The sequence below is a fragment of the Rhodamnia argentea genome, chromosome 8 (genome assembly GCF_020921035.1).
Source record: "Rhodamnia argentea isolate NSW1041297 chromosome 8, ASM2092103v1, whole genome shotgun sequence".
NCBI classification, from domain to species: Eukaryota; Viridiplantae; Streptophyta; class Magnoliopsida; order Myrtales; family Myrtaceae; genus Rhodamnia; species Rhodamnia argentea.
This window is the reverse complement of record NC_063157.1, coordinates 4,832,501-4,853,187: the sequence shown is the minus strand read 5'-3', so window position 1 is coordinate 4,853,187 and position 20,687 is coordinate 4,832,501. Positions and strand designations below refer to the sequence as shown.

General features: G+C 40.8%; 3 protein-coding genes and 1 long non-coding RNA gene across 4 annotated transcripts in view; 2 read left to right on the top strand and 2 right to left on the bottom strand.

Moving 5' to 3' along the window:
• Window positions 1-7,970: 7,970 nt before the first annotated feature.
• Window positions 7,971-8,447, top strand: LOC125316114. The gene is made up of 2 exons (XR_007199438.1): window positions 7,971-8,276; window positions 8,308-8,447. It is a non-coding gene; the product is annotated as an uncharacterized LOC125316114 (long non-coding RNA).
• On the bottom strand, window positions 8,325-10,895 carry LOC115741288 (glutaredoxin-C3). Its single transcript, XM_030675125.2, has 4 exons — window positions 10,637-10,895; window positions 9,059-9,132; window positions 8,777-8,875; window positions 8,325-8,621 (listed from the first exon to the last, which is right to left on the bottom strand). The coding sequence occupies exons 1-4, from the start codon at window positions 10,807-10,809 to the stop codon at window positions 8,563-8,565; spliced, it is 405 nt and encodes a 134-aa protein (XP_030530985.1). The 5' UTR covers window positions 10,810-10,895; the 3' UTR covers window positions 8,325-8,562.
• Window positions 10,896-13,696: 2,801 nt separating this feature from the next.
• Window positions 13,697-14,445, bottom strand: LOC115741238. Its single transcript, XM_030675044.2, has one exon. The coding sequence runs from the start codon at window positions 14,259-14,261 to the stop codon at window positions 13,794-13,796; it is 468 nt and encodes a 155-aa protein (XP_030530904.1). The 5' UTR covers window positions 14,262-14,445; the 3' UTR covers window positions 13,697-13,793.
• Window positions 14,446-16,316: 1,871 nt separating this feature from the next.
• The window catches only part of LOC115741237, a 5,274-nt gene continuing 903 nt past the window's right edge, over window positions 16,317-20,687 (top strand). Inside the window, exons 1-4 of the mRNA XM_030675042.2 lie at window positions 16,317-16,761; window positions 17,227-19,014; window positions 19,112-19,166; window positions 19,406-19,554. Coding sequence (XP_030530902.1) covers window positions 16,654-16,761; window positions 17,227-19,014; window positions 19,112-19,166; window positions 19,406-19,554 — 2,100 coding nt within the window. The 5' untranslated portion in view covers window positions 16,317-16,653. The remainder of the gene's footprint in view (window positions 16,762-17,226; window positions 19,015-19,111; window positions 19,167-19,405; window positions 19,555-20,687) is intronic.

Below are 20,687 nucleotides of genomic sequence, written 5' to 3'. Positions count from 1 at the left end.
TAATCTTTTTGCGATATGAGTAACACTTTGAAATTCGATTTTATTAGAGAAAGAACTCCTTGCAAACGATCATCAGCCATCAACACTTCAACCGGCGAAGAGCCCAAAAAGATTTTCTTTTCTAAAATTAATCTTAAATGAAACAATATAATAAAATAAAAGGAAGAAACCTCAAATCCGACGGCCGGAAATCCCGGCGATTGACAGTGATTGGATCCGAGCGGTTGCAAGGCGGTCCTCTTCATTAGTTTCCGCGAGAATTTAGACTTTTTTTTTTTGGTGGGGGTCCGGAGATTAACTTTTTTCACGACATTGATGGAATTTGGGAGCAACATGGGAATTTTGTCCTCACCGGGAATGTTATTTTGTCTTGTCAGATAAGTCATTTTCTCTTCACATCAATCCCCAAAATTTTGGCAATTGCCTGTTTCTTACTTGGGTAAACACAATTGCCAAATCAAAATTGAAGAGCGTCGGAATACGATAATCGCAGAATCCAAGTTAAACAGAAAAAAAAAGGGGGAAAAACAAAAGTCAATTCTGATATTTATATCGGGAAAAAAAAAAGTTGACGATCACGGGTTCGGATCGCACGAATATAGCTTAGTCGGATCGATTTTGCAGTTCTCGACCCTCGAAAGCTTTAATTGAAGGAATCTGTGACCACACTATCTAATTCATGATACAATGGAAAAGAAGGTAGGTAGGCATGTGCAATTTGGGATGCAAACCCTAATTAAGACATTAATGAATGATCTAGGGTTTATATGAGCAATGATGTAGCATGGTCCTGTCGCATGCGATTTTCTCTTGATTGGCAGACCTTTTTCTTGGTTGTTTGGGGGCTAGAAAAGGATGCGTGGAGTCAAATTAAAACATTCTTTTGAGGAAGAAGGATGGACAAAAGGACAATGTTCTTTCACTTGATGGGAGGCAATCGTTGAAAGTATGCCATAAAACTTAAACTTAATCAAGATCACGCCGAATTTCGGTTCATTTTACCGTGAACGACAAAGTTTTCTTTTCATTTTTCTTTTTCATGGTAACACGAGTTATCAAACTTTGGGGTCGATCAATTTCCACAAAGGTACATAAAGTGTCGCAACCGACACCCATGACCTATGTTCTTGGAGCAAAACTTGACTTAACGTTCTCTTGAATCTCTCCAATTAATCTATTTGTTTGTCGTAATATCAATTGGACAATAAAATTCATGGTTCTTACATCGTAAAGGGAAACAAAAAGCCCTCAAAAGTCAATCTGCTCTAAATGTTGCCAGCACACATAACAATTTACAGCCCTTAAAGTCAATCCACTCTTGATTAACTTCACGTATCTCTTGATTAAGCTCGAAAGTTCAACCCTTTTTTTTCCGTGTCAAACCTAAACATTTCAAAGTGTATAAAGCCCTAATTTTCAGTGAATCTTGTGGGGTTCATATTGGATGACAACATGCACTACATGATCTGATATTACATTTAAATACTAATCTTTATCAGCTAAATCGCATGCTAAAACATCGGCGGTCTCCATCAAGCCAAAATCGCTCGTGGAAGCCAATCGACCCTGATCATTACATCCGAGAGCATGGAAACCGAAATCGATCTCTATAATCTCCGGATCGCCGTTAGAAGGGCCAAATCCATATCTTAAGTTGACCACAATTCGCTCCTCTTTCTGGAAAATTTTCAGTTGCTGAAGTAGGGTTTGGCCATGCAAACGCCGGGCCGAAGGAATTTGGATGAACGTTGAACGTGACTGTGTCCAATCCGGATGGACGTGTGGGGAGGAAGGAAGGGGCCAGTCTTCTTCGACGCAATCAATAATTGAGTGAATGTCAGGATGCAGCGAGTCAGGATCAGTCTGGGGCGGGAGGATGACCTCGAGCCCTGTGATTGTTCCCCTCCGGCCTTTGACTCTTCATCTTTTGCAGCTTTCGGGCGGTTCTCAGAGTCAGCTTTCTTGTCTCCTTCTTTCGTACTCCAATTCAAAAAAAAAAAAAAAAAAAACGTTCGTCCTCAATCCGCACCGGATCTCAGCTCCTGTTCCGATCCACAACGAGGGCCGTCGAGCTAGGAACTCGTACAGAAACCTTGAGATGGAACTGAAGTGATCGACTCACGGGCAAAGTGGCAAGCTCGATGATCCAGTCTGTCTAGGATTATCGTCCCGTCGTCTCTCTCCAGCGGTACTAGAAACCAGAACGGGGATTCATCGCCCTTGGAGTTGGCTTAGCATGTTGATCAAGTGATCAAGCTCGAGCTCAGGAGCATGGTAATAATAGTTTGGCATAGACATCGAAGGAAGTCCGACCGAGAGGGTCAGTCCGGTCAAGGCCGAGGCCGACGCGGAGAAATTTCCGAGGTTCTCTCGGAGTATGACCTTCGAATGTTCTCTTCGATATTTGTCTTCCAAATGAAAGGATGCCAATGCGCGGGGAGTTGAAATTTGGCAATGGTGTAAAACCCAAAAAGAAGAGTCTTTTTCGGCGCCACATACATTGTCTATGTCTAACCTGATTAGTCCGTCTCAAATTTAGTTTACGTGGTATGGTCACCGTATTTCGAGGTTTGCCTACTTCGCATTGATTCATCGGCACTTGAGAACGCATTTATCCCTTTTGGAATGACGAGTTTGCCAATCCGAGCACGACAGACTAAACGGAGCATCTCTTTTCTAAACCTAAGTAACTCGAACGCAATTAAATACGAATTTGTGCGTTAGAATCCCTCCAATTCACTCTTCGTTAGTCCAAACCGACATACTAAGAATCGCAACAAACCGGCCGGTCCGACTAAACATCAATCCGGCTTTTTACTGAAATTCTCAACATGCCCAATAGCCAATACCGACGTTTGAAATTACTAGCTAGAAAGTGTCCGCCAAACAGATCGTGAAGGCGAGGGCGTGCGGCGAAAGATTTTGTGGTCGCGCCACCGCACACGCGCGTGACTCGAAGGGGGACGGCATTGAAGATTAGTCAATAAAATACGCACGAAAAAGGGGATTTCGTATAGTTATTTTCAGATGTTGACTAAGCGACGTCGTTAAATTCAAATGCGAACAAAACGGATGACGTGGGTCTTCTTCTCCTTTCGGTGTTCTCTCAACGCATTTGGATTCGACCGATCTTCTGAGTCCCGTGACTCCAGTTTTCCATGGCAAGAACAGAAGGATGTGGAGATAGTTTCGAGCTGGTTTGGGGGGGCATCACATGCAGAATTTCGGGTCCACCAACTTTTTTTTTGGTTTCCCCTTCCTGCCTTCCCTCGCGTGGGATTTTTGTGAACACAAATGTTTGGCTCCTTCTAGGTATGGAGTGAAGAGGTTGAAGAGATCCTTTTGTCTTTTTTCATATCCTATGAAACGACACTTAAACCTCGTAAATCGGATAAATTCGGATATTCGACTGCGGAGAAGATTACTAAAAAAGTCATAGATTTATTGTAATTATTTCAATTAAGTCATAAACCTTTTTATGCCAACTAACTCTTAAACATTTTGCATTTATGCCAATTTAGATTACTTTGACCGACCGATGCTAACATGACAATTTTTAATAATAGTTTAATATTTTTTGAAATTTCTTTTTTTCTTTTCCTTCTTTCTCCAGTCGGTCGTCGGATTGGTGACCAGCCATTGGTGAGGGCGACGACGAAGAACGAGAAGAGACAAGAATAAAAAAAATTACTAAAAATTATCACATCGAGACCGGTCAATCAAAATTAGCTAGTTGAACTGAATTGACACAAATTAGCACAAATGCAAAAAGTTTAAGACTAAATTGGCCAAAAAAAAAAATTAGAACCGAATAGGTACAACTGCGGTGGGTTTATGACTTTTATGGTAATTTTCACCTAGACCTGTGATAGTTTACACGCAATCGATGTGAAGAGATTGTTTTGTTCATTTCAGATCAATGTTTGCTTTTGTAAATTTTAAGCTGTTGTTCCCTGCACACTAATAAGAATTTTTGTGAAGGGAAATGAACAAGAATCGAAAACCTACGGTTCAGAATAGAATAATCGCATTGTTAAAAGACCAAGGGACAACATATCGGGTGCAAAAATGCGGCTGTGTTCCCCAAATTCCTGAATCGAAAACTTTAGTCCAATGATGGCCTTGTAGCCCCGATCATGATCATAAACTTTTGGCTTCATGTCCGACCTCCTTTTACAATTGTTCATTAAAATAATAAAAATACCAACAACAACATCAACAGCAGCAATAATAATAATAGCGACAACAGCAGCAGCAGCAAAAACATAAGCTATCCAGTGATAGGGGGGGCATATACAGAATCCATAGAAGACCAAGAGACAAACACCAAACCAGACGCTATAAATGGACTCGCGAATCAAACGTTTAGATCTTGATCGCCCGTTTTAGATATACTCGCACAATTCCAACGTTGCAGAGGGACACCGGCCGTGTCCTCCAGGCCATCTATGACCATATAAATGAATACCGAACGGCCTTGTGATTATATCTAGATAGGTAAAGTGATTTCTGATCTCGTCGCCCTAGTCGGGCGACCGATCGCTCAATGTTTCAATGAACTATCTCTTGGTTAAGCTTAACTTAGCAAGCGGCCAATAGTTGACCAAATCGACTATGGTTTGGTGGGGACGAACAGATCTCCGGATCTAAGATATCATAAGCTCCCTTTTTGGCCTCTTTTGCTTTCAAGGAAAAGGACCGGAGAAGAAGTCGGGTATGATACCCGGGACCGCCATTAATATAACATTCGGTGGTAGGAGAAATCTTCTAATTGAGCTTATTACAGCGAGAGATTAGCAGCGCAATCGACAGCTTGGGCGAGAAAAATTTATTAGCTATGCTGAGATTGCGTTTGAAAGAACTGCGGCTTTGGACGATTAAGTACGAGATCATCTCGATCCGACCCAAACTATTAATTTGATTGATCGCGAGGATCAATTTGGTTTCGTTCAATTTCGCCGGGAGTATTGGCTTTTTGTTTGTTGTGAACGCCCCTAATAAGTAGCCGTGGGAAGGGAGCAGAAGAAAATTGTAAATATGAGACCGGCACAAGTTTAACTTAGGAAGGAAAAATGACAGAGATCAAATCTCGAACAAGTTAATTCTCCCAAATTCCCAACCCCCAATAAGCATTCTCCGATGTAAGAGAAATGGTCACATTTCCACTAGGATTTGCAAAGGAATCCAGAACTGCCCGGACCAGCCTAGAATCGATGTTTCCCAATCCAGTTCCTAATTCCAACACACACACACACACTAATTTTTAAGAAAATTAAAACCCTCAATCCCCCTAATCTCGCTCATCAATCGTCTTGTATCATCTCGGTCTCTCTCTCGGTCTCTCTCTCTCTCTCTCTCTCTCTCTCTCTCTCTCTCACACACACACACACACACACACTAATTTTTAAGGAAATTAAAACTCTCGGTCCCCCTAATCTCGCTCGTTAGTTGTCTTGTATCATCTCGGTCTCTCTCGTCTCAACTCTCTCAAGCAACTCTCTCGGTCCCTCTGTCTCTCGACTCTCAACTCCCATTGACTTACGGGTGCGCCTCCGGCCGTTACTCGCATACGGGACTCACGGCCTCGCCTCCCTCTCTTGCTCTTGGTCGCCTCCATTTGTTGTAAGTTGGAAACCCCAATTGCTGCCATTTGCCCCTTTTTAGTTTATGCAATCTACTCATCGTTCGAAGTACAAAGAGGAAGTGAAGTATTCTTTGCATGTGTTTGAAGTTTTTTTTACAAACAACTTGGCATTCTTTTTTGCTGGAAAAAAAGAAAAAAGCTTGGTGCGATTGATTAATGGCTTGCTGAAAAACAAGCCACTGGCAGCGTGAAGGTTGGTAGGACCAGTTCCATGGATTCACCCAAGAATCACACTGGATTTGGCAATACGATTCTTGAGTGGGTCCAAGGAAACAACGGGCGGTTCCCGATTTTAATTTTTCGGAATTGGTCCTTAGTGGGCAATTCCCAATTTCGATGTGGGAACCGCCCACCCGGGAACCAATTACCCCTTATTTTCTCTACTCTCTGCTTATAGGATGATTACCAAAAAAGATCGTAAACATATCAAATAGATGTCAATTCATTCCTAAATTTTTTAATTTCACCAATTTAATTCTAAATCTTTTGACGATCTATCAAATATAGTCTTTTTGATTAATTTTTGTGGAAAATTGCTCATGTGGATGTCAATTGTCCTATACGGTACAACTAGCATTGACATAAACAATTTTTTCAATTTTTTTTGGATTTTTTTGTTTATTCCATTTTTCCAAAAAATATATTAAAAAATAAATATATTATCCACGTCGAGACCGGCCGTGCCATGTCGGATTGCTGGCATTCACATCAACAATTATTGACTAATTTTGGATTAATCGAAAGGTTTAAAATTAAAGGAACAATTATCAAAAGTTTTAAGATTACATTAGCCAAATCGAAAAATTTAGGATTGAATTGGCATCCTTATAAAATAGATTTACAACTTTTTTTTGATAATTTCCCTCTCGGCGTACCATTTACCTAGAGTAAATCTTATTCTATTTCTCCTTGGAGAACAATAGTCGAGAACCACACGACCCGACATTAAGGCCCTGTTTGGTTCAGCATTTGGCCAAGGGACTTTGAGAAAATGCAAATACCTTTGGGCTAAAGGCCTTTTTCAAAATGCAAATAGTGTTTGGTAAAGTATATTTTAAAAACACATTTGAAAAGCAATTTTGACGTGAATGTTGTTCGGTGAAAAATGAACTTTGTAAAATATTTTTTCTTTTTTAGGCGATCGGCGGCCGCTACGACCGGCGGCCGGCGGCGTCGGCGATGGCGGCGACCGGCGACGGCGGCGACCGGGCGGCGACCGGTGGCGGCAGCGGCAAGTAAATGTGACAAAATTAAAATAATAAAAAAGTTAGTTGCATTTCTCCAAAGTCCCTTAGCCCAAAGTACCTCTTGAGGTACTTTGGGCTAAGGGACTTTGGAGAGCATTTGAGATGCAATTGCATCTCCCCAAAGTGAGCCAAAAAATGAACCAAACACCATTTGTATTTGGCCAAGGGACTTTAGAACCCCAATGCTCATTTGTAATGCTGAACCAAACAGGGCCTAAGTTACTAGGGATACGAAAACTTATTTATTAGGTGGAATGACAAATTATCACATTATCTTATCCAAACGGCCATCATAATGCGCGTTCTATTGATGCCGCTTGAAAAAAAACAAAGAAACGATCTGAATCTGCTTTGATTGGACGAAGCAAAGACTAAATAACCATCGGGACTGTGTCTCAATCCTTGGTGGCCAGTCGTGCACCGACCTCGACAGTGTCATGGTCATGTCATGCTTCCTATTTGGCCATTATACCCGGCTTTCTCTCCAAGACAGAAGCCACAAACATGTGCACGTCATGTCACCAGCATAGATGCATCGCCTCAAAGCCACAAAAGTTGCCAGGACAGGCTTCATTGATCATACCCACTTTATGTTCCTTTTGATTTCAATGGAATCATAGAGAATCTGTCTGGCCTGGAATATATGTTGATAAATGCTTTGATATCGCCACTTCTCGGGCTCAACCCGGTAAAACCGCACTTATGCAATGACTCCGGAACCGATTGGATATGCGATCTGCAATGAAAGATCCTTGGCACTGCAAGTTTACCTACGCAAGCCTCTCCCACGAACAAAATTCGGTTGCGGTGAATGATCGACCGCTTAATTTGTTAGGATGCACATGTGAATGAATTGTGTTAGAGAAATCCCAAATCAAAAAATCAATGTAGAGTATAATAATTAATATATCATAATTGACCCATAATTCAATAAATTAAGCTTTTGAGTGAAGTAAGTCTAACTGAATATGTTGACGAGCTCGGACTTAAATTTACTCTTGACCATCCTCCGAGTGAAGGTATCGAACTTCTACTACACACTCCTAGCATAATTGTTATTGAAGACCTAGCAGGTCCATCCCAGAAAGCAAAGGAAGTTACACATGTTGATGTGCTATCGGTAGGAATAACCAAACATCCTGAGAGGGATAGGAAGAAATATGCCAAGTAATTCTTCTTCGCACGTTCTCAAGAATCGGATCGACTTGATGGAGCTTAATTCACACGTAAGAAGAACAGTAATTCTGTCAGGCTTACACAAATCCAACTGTTGCTCATGTTGACAACTAATATGTTTCCAGTCTGTAAGAGAAAAACAAATGCAGATAAGAGAACAAAGCAACTGACACTACAAGCCAAGAACGGGATTTTCGTCTCATTACCTAGTGTGTGCGCGCGCATGCGTGAGAGAGAGAGAGAGAGAGAGAGATCAGTTGAATGTGAAAGTAATGTTCACAAAGCCAACCATGTTTGTTCTTATCTTGATGGTTTTAGTTCCCGAAGGAGTACTTACAGACTCAATAGGCATGCAGGAACCAATAGCCCCAACCAATGCCGAAAAAAGGCTGTACCTTTGTACAATCTAAAGGCTCGCACCTTATTTTACAAAATGGGACACGTCAAAACGAAACAAAGATGGGTCATATCCTACTACATCTGATTTCCTGTTACTCATCGACTGCTGGAGAGGAGCTTCTGCAACTGACCACTCGTGACTGCAGCACTGAGATCTGGTATTAAATACAACGCAAGATATAAAGTTAATAAACTTAAGAGAAAGATCTCTGAGCAAGGATGTTTCAGGCGAAAATCATTCTAAAGCTATCACTGTAAGGGATAGAAACAGAGGAAAGGAGGAACAAACAGGAAAGAGCCAAGGACAGACCATCTGATCCACCAATATGCTTGCCATTCACGAATACTTGTGGGACCGTGCGTCGACCAGTGAGATCTAAAAGAACGTTTTGAATTCGACCACCATCATCTGCATGAGGTCAAGAACACAGTAATTACTTTCTGTATACCAAAAAGGAAAATATGATAAAAAAAAGGCTTTACTAGTTTTACTAATTTGCTCCGAAGAAAAGCATCAAAGCATAGAAACTTTTGTAATCGTTCCTGTGCATCATCTGAAAAACCTATCAATAAAGAAAACACGAGCAAGTACCTCTAAGATCAAGTTCCACAACATAAGGTTGCTCACGCAGTTCACTGAAAATGCGCTTGGCACGTAAACAGTACCTGGCAACAGGAAAAGACGAGTCTATGATTTAAATATCAACAGATGACATAGGAACCCTGAGCAGACGGCCCAATGGTTACAAAGGGGCAGGGGGTGGGATGAAGTTTGCCTTTCAAAACCAGGCCCATACACATTACGACCAGAGAGAGAGAGAGAGAGAGAGAGAGAGAGAGAGAGAGAGAGAGAGAGAGAGAGAGAGAGAGAGAGAGAGAGAGAGAGGGAAGGCATCTAAACAAAAAGAAGGAACTGTCAGCAGATTAATAACTTGATATACTTGCGGAATGCACATTGTGCGTGTTCATGCAGAAACGGTACCGATGTGCAATGCAAAAACTTTTCCCCAGCCAGCAAACTCATTCGGCCACACCCACTTAGCAAAAAGAGGTAACATGCAATTCTGAATGGCATTTATATGATTTATAATGGTTAGAAGGACAACTCGTTCAGCACAGAGACAGCTGATCCTCTTGTTGTAAATCTTTGACCCATCATTCTTTTAAGTCAAAACAACAGAAGTCAGCAGAATTTCAGCTCATGAACACCAGAAACTGTCAGATTGACGAGGCGTCCAATTATAGAGACTTTAGAGGCATCCTAAGATGCTGTAGTTTTGTTCCTGGTGCTATACGTATTGAGCCTGAAAGTCCAAAACTGCTTCCAAATATAAGAATTACTTGAAAGATACGTTTTTCAGGAGTCCAACCCTTTCTTTTCCAAATAGCTCTGCTCTGTTACTTCTACCAACTTAACAATCCAACAAGCTCTTTCTCAACCAATTTCTACAAAAGAAGGACTAAAAACTGCCTAAAAGAGCACTTCAATTAGAACGGCAGCTGCTGACGCTTTCTATGTAGCCCCCAGTCCACATTGCCACAAGCACTACGAAGAGGAGTATGTCAAAGCACACTCAAACGAACGAATCGGATTTGAGTTCCCTGAAGAGTCAAAATAAGGTGCAAAGGGCAAAGTAGATGATTTACATGTGCACTGAGAATTCTGGGCAACATATTGGCAATTGAGCTATCGATACAACTTACAACTTCTCTAAAGAACCATTTATCACATCACAAGATGCCCTCCCAAAATGGTCAAAGCCCTTTAACCATATAGGCATCTTCCACAAGCTTCTTCGATATTGATTTGCGATCCTATACCTATTCGAACAATCCTCAAGAGTTGGACAGACTTCTACCGTGTCCTTCCAGAAGAGCCACAGTTTACATGACAAATTTCAGCACCAAGTCAACGGGTCCGTGGAGGATGGAGTGAACATGCTAAAAGCAGCACCTCGACATAAAGGGCGAGATTAAAAAAAATGGGCACAATCATTCAAAGCTAGGTCAACAATTCAGGGGAAGCAATCCAATTCCGGGATCAACGAGCATGGATCAAAATAGGCTACCGAAGAAAAAAAAAACCTAATCCTGTTGCTGATCGGTTCAAGAAAAGGTCCACAATCGAGTTAATGAACAGGGGAGGGAGGGAGAGAGAGAGAGAGAGTACGGGCAGTAGGATTTGGAGAAGATGGCGATCTTGTTGGAATAGATGGCGTTCTGCACGAAGGCCGACGATGAAGTCGAGGCAGTGGCCTCCTTCGGAGCGACTCCGAGAGACAGGAGAACCGCCATCAGCCCCAGGAGAAGAAGGCGAGCTCTCCGCTGGTAGCTGCCAATCATCTTCTTCTTCTTCGCTGGAGCAGGAGGAGGTTGGAGATGCTTCGCTCGTCTGGTTTTCTTCTGCTTCTTGTGAGCTCCGTGTGAACTGCAAACTGCCAAGTGCGCACCCCACGTTTTTTGAAAAACCTAACAGGCCCGACTAGCCCGCCGTAGCACAGCTCGGGGCTCGCTCTTCAGATGGGCGGGCCACTCCTATCGGGCCGGGCCGGGCCGGGCCCCACCGCATATAGAGCCTTTTTTTTTGTAAATCACAGATATAGTACGTTAAGGGCATGCGTAGTAGCAATTCTCATTTTCTGATTCTCATCCCAGAACAGTAAAAAATGAGAATGTTGTTTGGTAACGTAAATAATTCTGATTCTGATTACGTTCCCAGAATCGGTTTTGGAGAATTAGGGCTCGCATGGTAACCATTCTCATTCTTTGATTCTCATTCCAGAACAGTGAAAAATGAGAATGCTGTTTGGTAACGTAAATAATTCTGATTCTGATTACGTTCCCAGAATCGGTTTTGGAGAATCGAAATCAATTTTAGAATAAAATGCGAAGCAAAAAAAAAGTTACTTTTGGAAAAAGAATGACTTTTGAAAATAGCAAACAGAATGAAGTATCACATTTCTTACTTTTTCCTTGTAATTTTCTCGTCATTTTTTCCCCTCTACCTAATAAAAATAAAAATAGAATTTTTAAAAAATAACAAAAAATTTAGAAAATCCTAAAAAAATAGAAAAAGCTTAGATTATGCTAGTTTGACCTTATTTTCATAAAGTTGGGCCTAAATTTCATAAATTTCATAGATTTCACTCTCCTCCAAAGAATATTGTAGAGGATGAGGGCATCCAACATGCATACTGGTAGCCGTGCGTCACAAGATGCTTCTATGTATTTAGAAAAAGCAACATTTAAAGAACTTTAAACATCATGTATTAAAATTTGTATTCCATTCATGATATGCTAAAAAATAATGTATTTTAAATCATTTGAGTGTACATTGAAAATTAGTCTTTAATTTAGGATTAAATTTTATAAATTAACTGCGTAGTTATTTGACTTAAATGAAAAAAATAGGGAATGAATCATTTTTTTGAAACATAAATTTTGTGCAGTTATCAAACACGTTCTGATTCTCTAAAACTCATTCAAGAATAGAATCAAAAAATTCATTTGAACCAGAATTAGTTTTTCCGGATCAGAATGAGAATCAGAGAATGAGAATGGTTACTATGCAGGCCCTAAGGAGCGGCGCAAAAGCAGCTCACAAAGATCCTCTATCTCGTGCAGTATTAAGAGACAAATTGCAGAACTAAGGTCTACATGCATCAATGATGTGGATGATGCGGACACTTTCTTATCAAAGCTAATAACGAAATATATTGATTTGCATCTCAACAAATACCCACAATACTTGAAAAAAAGACATATTTAAAATGACATTATCTTATTATTTGGATTATTAACAAGTGCCGTCGAGATACTTGTTCCTAAAAAGTGCGCATGGTTCTATGGTAAAACCCGAAACCCGAAATCAGACCCGCGAGGATCCCGTCCAGTTCCAAGTTTCCACGTATGCAAGGTAGATTCCGGGTTTAGAAAATTGAAAAACATATTCCAACGAGCGGGTTCCAGGTTTTCATGTTTTTCTCGGTATGTATCTTTGTGTAACCTTGTGGTATTCCGTGGCGTTCAATGATGAGTATGTAATCCGGAACCACTAGTCCGAACTTTCGTTTTTGATGATATTTATGATCGATGCTTTTACTTTATCGTTGTTTCTTATTTGTTTGTGTGCCTAAATACTTTTACTTTTACCTTCACCGACTACTTCCGCGACCCATAACGGAATGCCTAAGTGCGGTCTCTCTTCAAATCGCATCGTCTCGATGCCGACGACCCCGATCGACCTTGCAATTCTCGGTTGTGTGAAGGGAACGAGGGGAAGAGAGGGAGCTCAGGCGGGGGAAGAGAGTGTAGTGGCTATTAATAGTGGAGGGATGAGAGGCGTTTGCTTCGCGGTTTCAATCGCGAACTAATTTCGCGCCGGACCGTTTCGAGAAATCCTAAGGCGAGCAACGGCAATTGACGGCCCCTAACTTGCATTTCCATCGCGCCCGTCGATTTATTGAGTCCGCTACACCGACGGTACAAATATCCAAAATAAACGTCACTAGATCACGTCCTCATGAATTATCCATTCCTAGTTTTAACCAAGCAAAAATTCAGGTCATTACATATTTCGCCCGAGTAGATTTCATTTTTAGGTTTTAGGTGGAACTTGTACGGAACTTGAAACTGCTCGCCGCTACTTATTCCGACTACTAAAGCCCGCAAGGAAGGGATGAAGTGGTTATTTTGGAGGATATGCTTCATTTTTTCCCCCTTTTTTTAGTGCTTTTTTCTGTAAACTCGTTATTGAAAAATTTGGCCGGAGCAATAATTCCCATACAAAACATCTTTAAAACCGCGGATCCCGAATTTATTCACTTTTCCTTTTCATTTAATATTTCCGTATTTCTACACAAATAAACCTGCCATTTTTCTTTGTTAGATTTTACTGCTGTACGCATTAGATTTCTCGAAGAGAGATTTTTTTATTTATTTTTCCATAGAAAACCTAGTTATTCTCCAGAAAAGTTTACGAATGAATTATCAAGAAAAATCCAAAAACAAAATGAGCGATCGCAACTTTTTACCACAATCAAATAGTTGTAGTCTTTTATATTTATTGTGTACCGTTTCCGCCAAACTCTTTCTTGCTAGCTCCATTTCATATAGAAGATGCTTGGGATTTGTCATTGCTAACGAGGATAATTTTCATCGGCTAAATATTTCGAAAAAGATATTTTTATAAATTATTTATTTTTCGCTAAATAAGCGAAGCTAATATGCAACAACGAAAGAATCTCCGGTAACAGCAACACCCGAAAAGCCCCAAATCAATTGAGTCAACCCATGAATCCCATTGAGACGAATCCCCACATCAAATGTCAAGACGGGTTGGAATTGGAACCAGATCCTTCATCTTTGCGCAGGCTATGGTTGTAAGCCTCGAGCTCCTCGTAATACACGTCCCACACGCACCTCACGCACCCGCTGCCGCAACAATCTCCTGGCGAGGGCATCTCCGGCGGCGGCGGAGGTGCCGACCTCTTCTCGTCCTCCACCTCCTCCCTCTTTACTGCTTTATTCGCGCTCGCTTCCGTCGTGGAACGTAGCGACCGATCGCTACTGGTCGGCGTGTGGCAGGCGAAAATCGACCTTCCATCTCGGGACCTGCGGTTGCAGATGGCGAAGCGCAGATGAGCGCATGCTCGTCTCATGTTCAGATCGGCTCTCACCATGGCGCGATCAACATGTCCTTGGGGTAGCGGTCGGCGGTTGATTGATCGCGGCGGCGCGTGGACTGTTGGGGTCGGAAGGCGGTGTTCGTGGTGGAACCGAAGAGATGTTTCCATGCAATCGACGGCGCCGCAGGGATTGGGAGGTTTCTTCTCTCTGCCTCTCTCTCTCTCTTATCTCCCGAAGAAAGTGATGAATGACGGAGACACGTGGAACGGTCCTATTGGTTGGCCACCTGGGAGGAGGGATAGAAAATATCAGTAATTTTTAACCTGGACCGGTCAATGAACCGGCTTACCTTCCGGTTACCTTCCGGTTCTCGGGTTATTAATCGATTCGATTCAACCAGTAGACTATTCAGTCAGAGAGAAAAACCTGGTCCGGTCGATGCACAATTGCTAGTGTGCTAGGTAAAAGAGAGAACGTAAATCGGTTTCTCAGTATTGCTAGAGATACTAATACTCGTATAGTTAAAATGAGTTTACTAAAGACGTGACAAAACATCAGGCGATTATTTTAATTAACAGGTCTAGCAAATCACAGACCAGATCATTTAGTAAATCCATTAGTATATCTAGCATTATTTAGATTATAAACTAATTAACAGATCCATGTTTTTTTAAATTGAAGTTTTACTTTTTTTTTTTTTAACTTTCTTCTAATCACATAGGCGCACAAAGGTAACTATTGGGTGAACCTTAAGGTTCAACCTAAATATATATTTGTTCTAGCTCACCCACCGTAAAATTCTTTTATGTAAAATCTCCGAGTCAGATTGAACTCTTACTCGGCCAGCAACCAAACCTGCACGAGAAATCATTTGGCTCTTGTGGCTCGGGCCGGGGCTAAGTAGGCTCGTAAGTCGCCGCGTCGCCATCTTTTTCGGCTTTTTTAAATATCAAAAATATAAATAAAAATATTTTGACGCTTAGGGCTCGCATGGCAACCATTCTCATTCTCTGATTCTCATTCTGATCCGGAAAAACCGATTCCGGTTCAAATGAATTTTTTGATTCTCATATTGAATAAGTTTTAGAGAATCAGAATGTGTTTGATAATTGCACAAAATTTATGTTTCAAAAAAATGATTCTTTCCCTATTTTTTTCATTTAAGTCAAATAACTATGCGGTTAATTTATAAAATTTCATTCTAAATTAAAGACTAATTTTCAATGCACACTCAAATAATTTAAAATACATTATTTTTTAGCATGTCATGAATGAAATACAAATTTTAATACATGATGTTTAAAGTTCTTTAAATGTTGCGTTTTCTAAATACATAGAAACATCTTGTGACGCACGGCTACCGATATGCATGTTGGATGCCCTCACCCTATGCAATATTCTTTGTAGAAAAGTGAAATCTATGAAATTTATGAAATTTAGGCCCAACTTTATGAAAATAAGGTCAAACTAGCATAATCTAAGCTTTTTCTATTTTTTAGGATTTTCTAAATTTTTTGTTATTTTTTAAAAAAAATTATTTTTTATTTTTTATTTTTATTTCATTTCATTTCATTTTATTTTATTTTATTTTATTTTATTTTTATTAGGTAGATGGGAAAAATGACGAGAAAATTACAAGGAAAAAGTGAGAGATGTGAGACTTCATTCTGTTTGCTATTTTCAAAAGTCATTCTTTTTCCAGAAGTAACTTTTTTTTGCTTCGGGATTTTACTTTAAAACCGATTCCGATTCTCCAAAATTGATTCTAGGAACAGAATCAGAATCAGAATTATTTACGTTACCAAACAGCATTCTCATTTTTTACTGTTCTGGGATGAGAATCAGAGAATGAGAATGGTTACCATGCAGGCCCTTAGATTGACATGCAAATTACTTGTCAAAAGGCGAAAATATAAATAAAAGTACGCATCATTCGTGTTTGGAAAGAATTTTATTTTTCACTTTGTGCTTTATCTAAAGTGTCGACATGTGTCGGAAAGGGTCTTCGCCGCCCTTCGGGTAGTGGTGAGTTGGCCCGATTACGACCTACGGATCTTGGATTATCAAAAAATAAAAAAATGTCGACATGTAGGTTGAATTGCAATTTTGTTTTATAATTTTTTTTGGGGAGTTGTGACGATAATATGCAATTCAAGTCTTATGCAAACATGTTAATTAGCATAGAGTAATCAACCGAATGTAGATTATACATGACAAAATAGAATAGACTCCAAAAAATCCAAAATCAAAAAGGGCGAAACCGAAACCGAAACCTCTCCTCTCTCTTCTAACCTCGAGCCTCGGCCTCCGTCTCCGTCTCTCGCTGGCACAGCACAGTCCGACTCTCCAGCCGGAGCAACCCTCGCCGCCATCGTCGGACCTCTCCCGTGGTCTCTTGAGTTCAGCCTTGCGACCGGGCAGCCCAGAGCAGCAACCCCATCTCCGCCGCTCTCGACTTTTTTGCGGCTCCCCGACTCCGAGTCCCCGCCGGTCTTTGCCGCCGCCGCTACGCCTAGCTCGCCTATTCGCCGCCCTCGAACCCAGGGCAATGTGTTAGATATGGGTTCAATTTCGCTTGGGGTTCGAATCACGAGCGCGATGGCGGCGGTTGCTTCAGCCCCCAGTTGGATACCTGAGGACGATCTGTTGTTGAAGAACGCTGTTGAGGTAAATTGTCGCGGGCTCCTCTCCATGGGTCATCTTTTTTTCTTTTTCTTTTTGGGTCTTGACATGCGATAGCAAACGGTGTCTCTATGGTAGAAACCGAGGTTTGATTGTTTCATCAGTTAGGCAGCATGGGCAAGTGTCAGGTTGAGCTTATTTGCAATTCAAACGAAGTTAGTCATAAGTTTTGCGGGATAGCGAGGCTCAGAGACTGCATCGGATTTGCTATTAGTATTATCTTTTTCTGTAAAATGTTGTGTGCTGAGGATTATGGAGAATGGAGCTGTTCAGATTGTATTTGCGGTTAGTTGTTGCTTTGTCAGAAAATTGTATTTGGATGGTGTCCGGTTCGGAACTTGTTAGCTATAATCGCACTTTAATTCGTCGAGCATGTGAGTTCACGCATGCTTTCTTTAAAAAAGAAGATGCTTATTCCTCTGCCTGTTATCTGTTTCCATGTATGTGCAGTCGGGTGCTTCTCTGGAAGCACTAGCTAAAGGAGCTGTACGGTTTTCTCGAAAGTTTACCGTCGGAGAAATAAGAGAGCGGTGGCATTCGCTTCTTTATGATCCTTCCATCTCTGCAGAAGCTTCTGCTCGTATGATTGAGTGCGAAACTTCAGCTAAAAAATCTGGGAGTTGTAAAGAAAATCCAGAAACTTCAGGTAAACGAAAAGCCGAGAGCATTCGGAAAATATATTATGCTATGCGGAAGCAGATTTGCAGCCAGTCTGCAAATTCTATTTTCTCTGATGAACCTGATGTGAATGGTTTCATCTGTAATGAAAGTTTTGTGCATGAAAATCATATTCAAGGCCACTTTGGTGGACAGGATCCTAACGCAAATGTTTTGAATCCTGGATTGGTCATGGATTCTGTTGCAGCTAAAGAAACTAGTGAAAAAGGAGGGTACTTGAGAAATGATTACTGTAACAAGTTCAACGAAAAGGTCCCTGTATTCACAGTCAAGCAACTAGTGAGAAAGGACACTGAAAGTTCTGATGGTCGTCATGAAGATACCCTAAGTACGCATGTGGATAATAGTCATCCAAAGGATTGTGCTGTTCTTGAGGACGTGGAGCCAGGTCATACGCTTCCAGGTGCTGGTGCGTCCAACCACTCGATAGAACTGTCATCTCCTCATTCGAGGTTACCTATATGGAAGACGATCGAAGATGTGGCAGCACCTGCAATCCTAATGAATGATAAGATTCCTTCTATAGAAGAGGTAATGAAACTCTGCGATGATCTCAATAGGGAGCACATGTGTTTGCCAGATCACAACAACAGCTCTGAGAAAATTTTGTCGGATGAAAATGCTCTCAAGCAAATTGGGAGTTCTACTGCTCTCTCTGAAAATGACTTTGTATATTTTTCTGAATGTTTATGGAGCTATGGGGATGACCTATTAATGGACGTTGATGAGAAAGGTACAACAGATAAGGTTTGTAACGAGAGTGCTAATTTACAGGTGTTGGATTATGCAAACAGCAGTGTTAAAGATGATACATCTGTTCCTTGTCCAACTCAAACACTGAATTCAAATCTGGCTAGTGGTCAAGATGTAAATTTTCCACCAACGTCAGATTTCCGAGTTGATAAGTTAGACGTTGATCATGGGTACCAGCATGGTAGTGCAGACATCGATAAGCTTTCATCAACAGCGGCACCAGATCCTCCTCTTCCTGGAGACGTCCGTGAGGAACTTATGGTATGCACATTGAATAGTGAAGACCCAGAGATTCCATGCAACGATGATTTTATCCCGTCTACATCGTACCATAGTCATAAGGCACGCAGTGGCCTCTCTTTATCATCTGCTAACCGAGGAAACAGAGAACAAGGACGGAGCTTCTTAAAGAAAGAAAAGAACCACACACAATCTTCCGAGCCCTGTCAGATAATGGGGCTGCAGGCGTCGTCAAATTTTGGTCCAAAATATCCACTTGCTAGTTCTGGGGTAAAATGTGAATTTGCCAGCAGTAACTATCTTAATTCTGTCTCCAGGCCAGCCCTCAATGCCCATTTAGACCGGAGTCCGTGCATAACAGCATCTGGACCATTACACATAAATGGAGAAGCATTGACCAAGCTAGAGTCCTCTGATATATGCAATGCTATGACTTTTCATTTAGATGCCGGAGCAGGACCTACAAGAGATGATTTTCAGGAACCACAAGGAAGTCCCTCTGTCGTGGATCCGGAAGAGTCTGAAAGCGGAGACGACGTTCCTTGTTTTTCTGATATTGAAGCCATGGTAGAATTCTATGATTTGTTGGTTTTTTTTGGGAAAAATGAAGAAACTTCAATAGTACTAGCTTGTATCTCTTCTGAACTTACCCTGATTCTTCCAGATACTCGACATGGATTTATGTCCCAACGATTGGGATACCTATGTCGGCAGAGAAGGTACTTCTTCATCAGCATTTACTGCCTGCTGTTCAAATTCCTCTTCATTTGATGACATGTTCCATCTTCACTAATGATCCTAGAATTAGCAATTACAATAATTCCTTTAATTTTCCAAAATAATGACATTCAACTGTTGCCATTGGAGTTGACAGTAGTAAGTCAGAGGGTCAAATATCCAGTATAATGATGATGATTTGTATGGGATATAAATTAATTGTGTTTTCTTTTCTCTCTAGTTTCTAGGTACTCACATGAGGACGCTAAGAGGGCTATTGTTAGATTGGAGCAATGTGTTCAATCTTCTATACGGAGAGCCATCGCTTCTCGAGGTGGCCTTGCAGTATTATGCGGGCGCCACTTGAAGCATTACATTAGAAAACCTGAGGTATATATATTACTGAATCAATTAATAAATGTCAAGTTTCTTTGTCTAATATATGCCAAAGCTTAATTTATTTACTTAATATGAAGAGTCATATCTCGTCAATGCATGCGTTTCTTTTGGCCAATTTTAGATGCCAGTCTCATATTCTCAATAACTTCACTTGCCGTGAGAGTTGTTTGAAAATAAGCTAGTTTTTTGCTCAGGAAATATCTTGAATTACTACTTTGGTACTAGTATATGCTAAAATAGATTGATTTTGTTTTGTTGCTTGCCTACTTCTTTTTGTACAGGAAATATCATTGAATTGCTGCTTTGATGGGTGCACATGCTAAAATAGATTGATTTTGGTTTTGTTGCACACCGTGCCTGCATTAGATAATCTGCAATTCATCTGGGCTTTTATGTTCTCCTTGGATACATGATATTCATTGTTCTCGAGTTCTTGCATCGATAGCACATGGAATGCTGATCACCTCCAGTAATGAGGTTCCTGTCATTTATTTGCATTGAAAAGTTGAGAAGCCAATGGTTCTCGGGGAATAGAAGAAGTTGATGCCAAAATGTTGTAGTTTTGCTTCCTTTGTCATATGTAAATTATCCTGTTTTAGCTGTTTCATTTTATACGTAAACCTGATCTTATGATATTATAGAGCCAAAGGTGTTTTATGAAGGGGCTGTATGTTAGTATCATACCCATATATGTGACCTACTGCTGATATTATATGTCTTTGCTGGCCCATGAAAAGTTAGGTTTGGTACTTGCTTTGGTTTGCTGAGATGTGGATGGCCCTTCCTAAGGATAACTCTGCGCATTGATGTGATTTGCGGAGATGATTACCCTTGCTGTTTCATGTTGAATGCCAACGACTGGCTTATTTTTGCATTCTATCCCCTTTTTCCCGGTTGGGGGAGGAGTGGAAGATTTCAGCCTTGTTTGCTGTTAATCTCGTGCATTTTTGTGAGCAAGCGTTAATTTATTATTGACTTTGTTTGCTGTTAATCTCGTGCATTTTTGTGAGCAAGCGTTAATTTATTATTGACTTTGAACTAGTAAATCTATTACTTATGAGCCTATAATCCTCTTCATGGTTGAAACCCCAAAGTTGGCAAGAATAAGGTCTGGTGATAGCTGT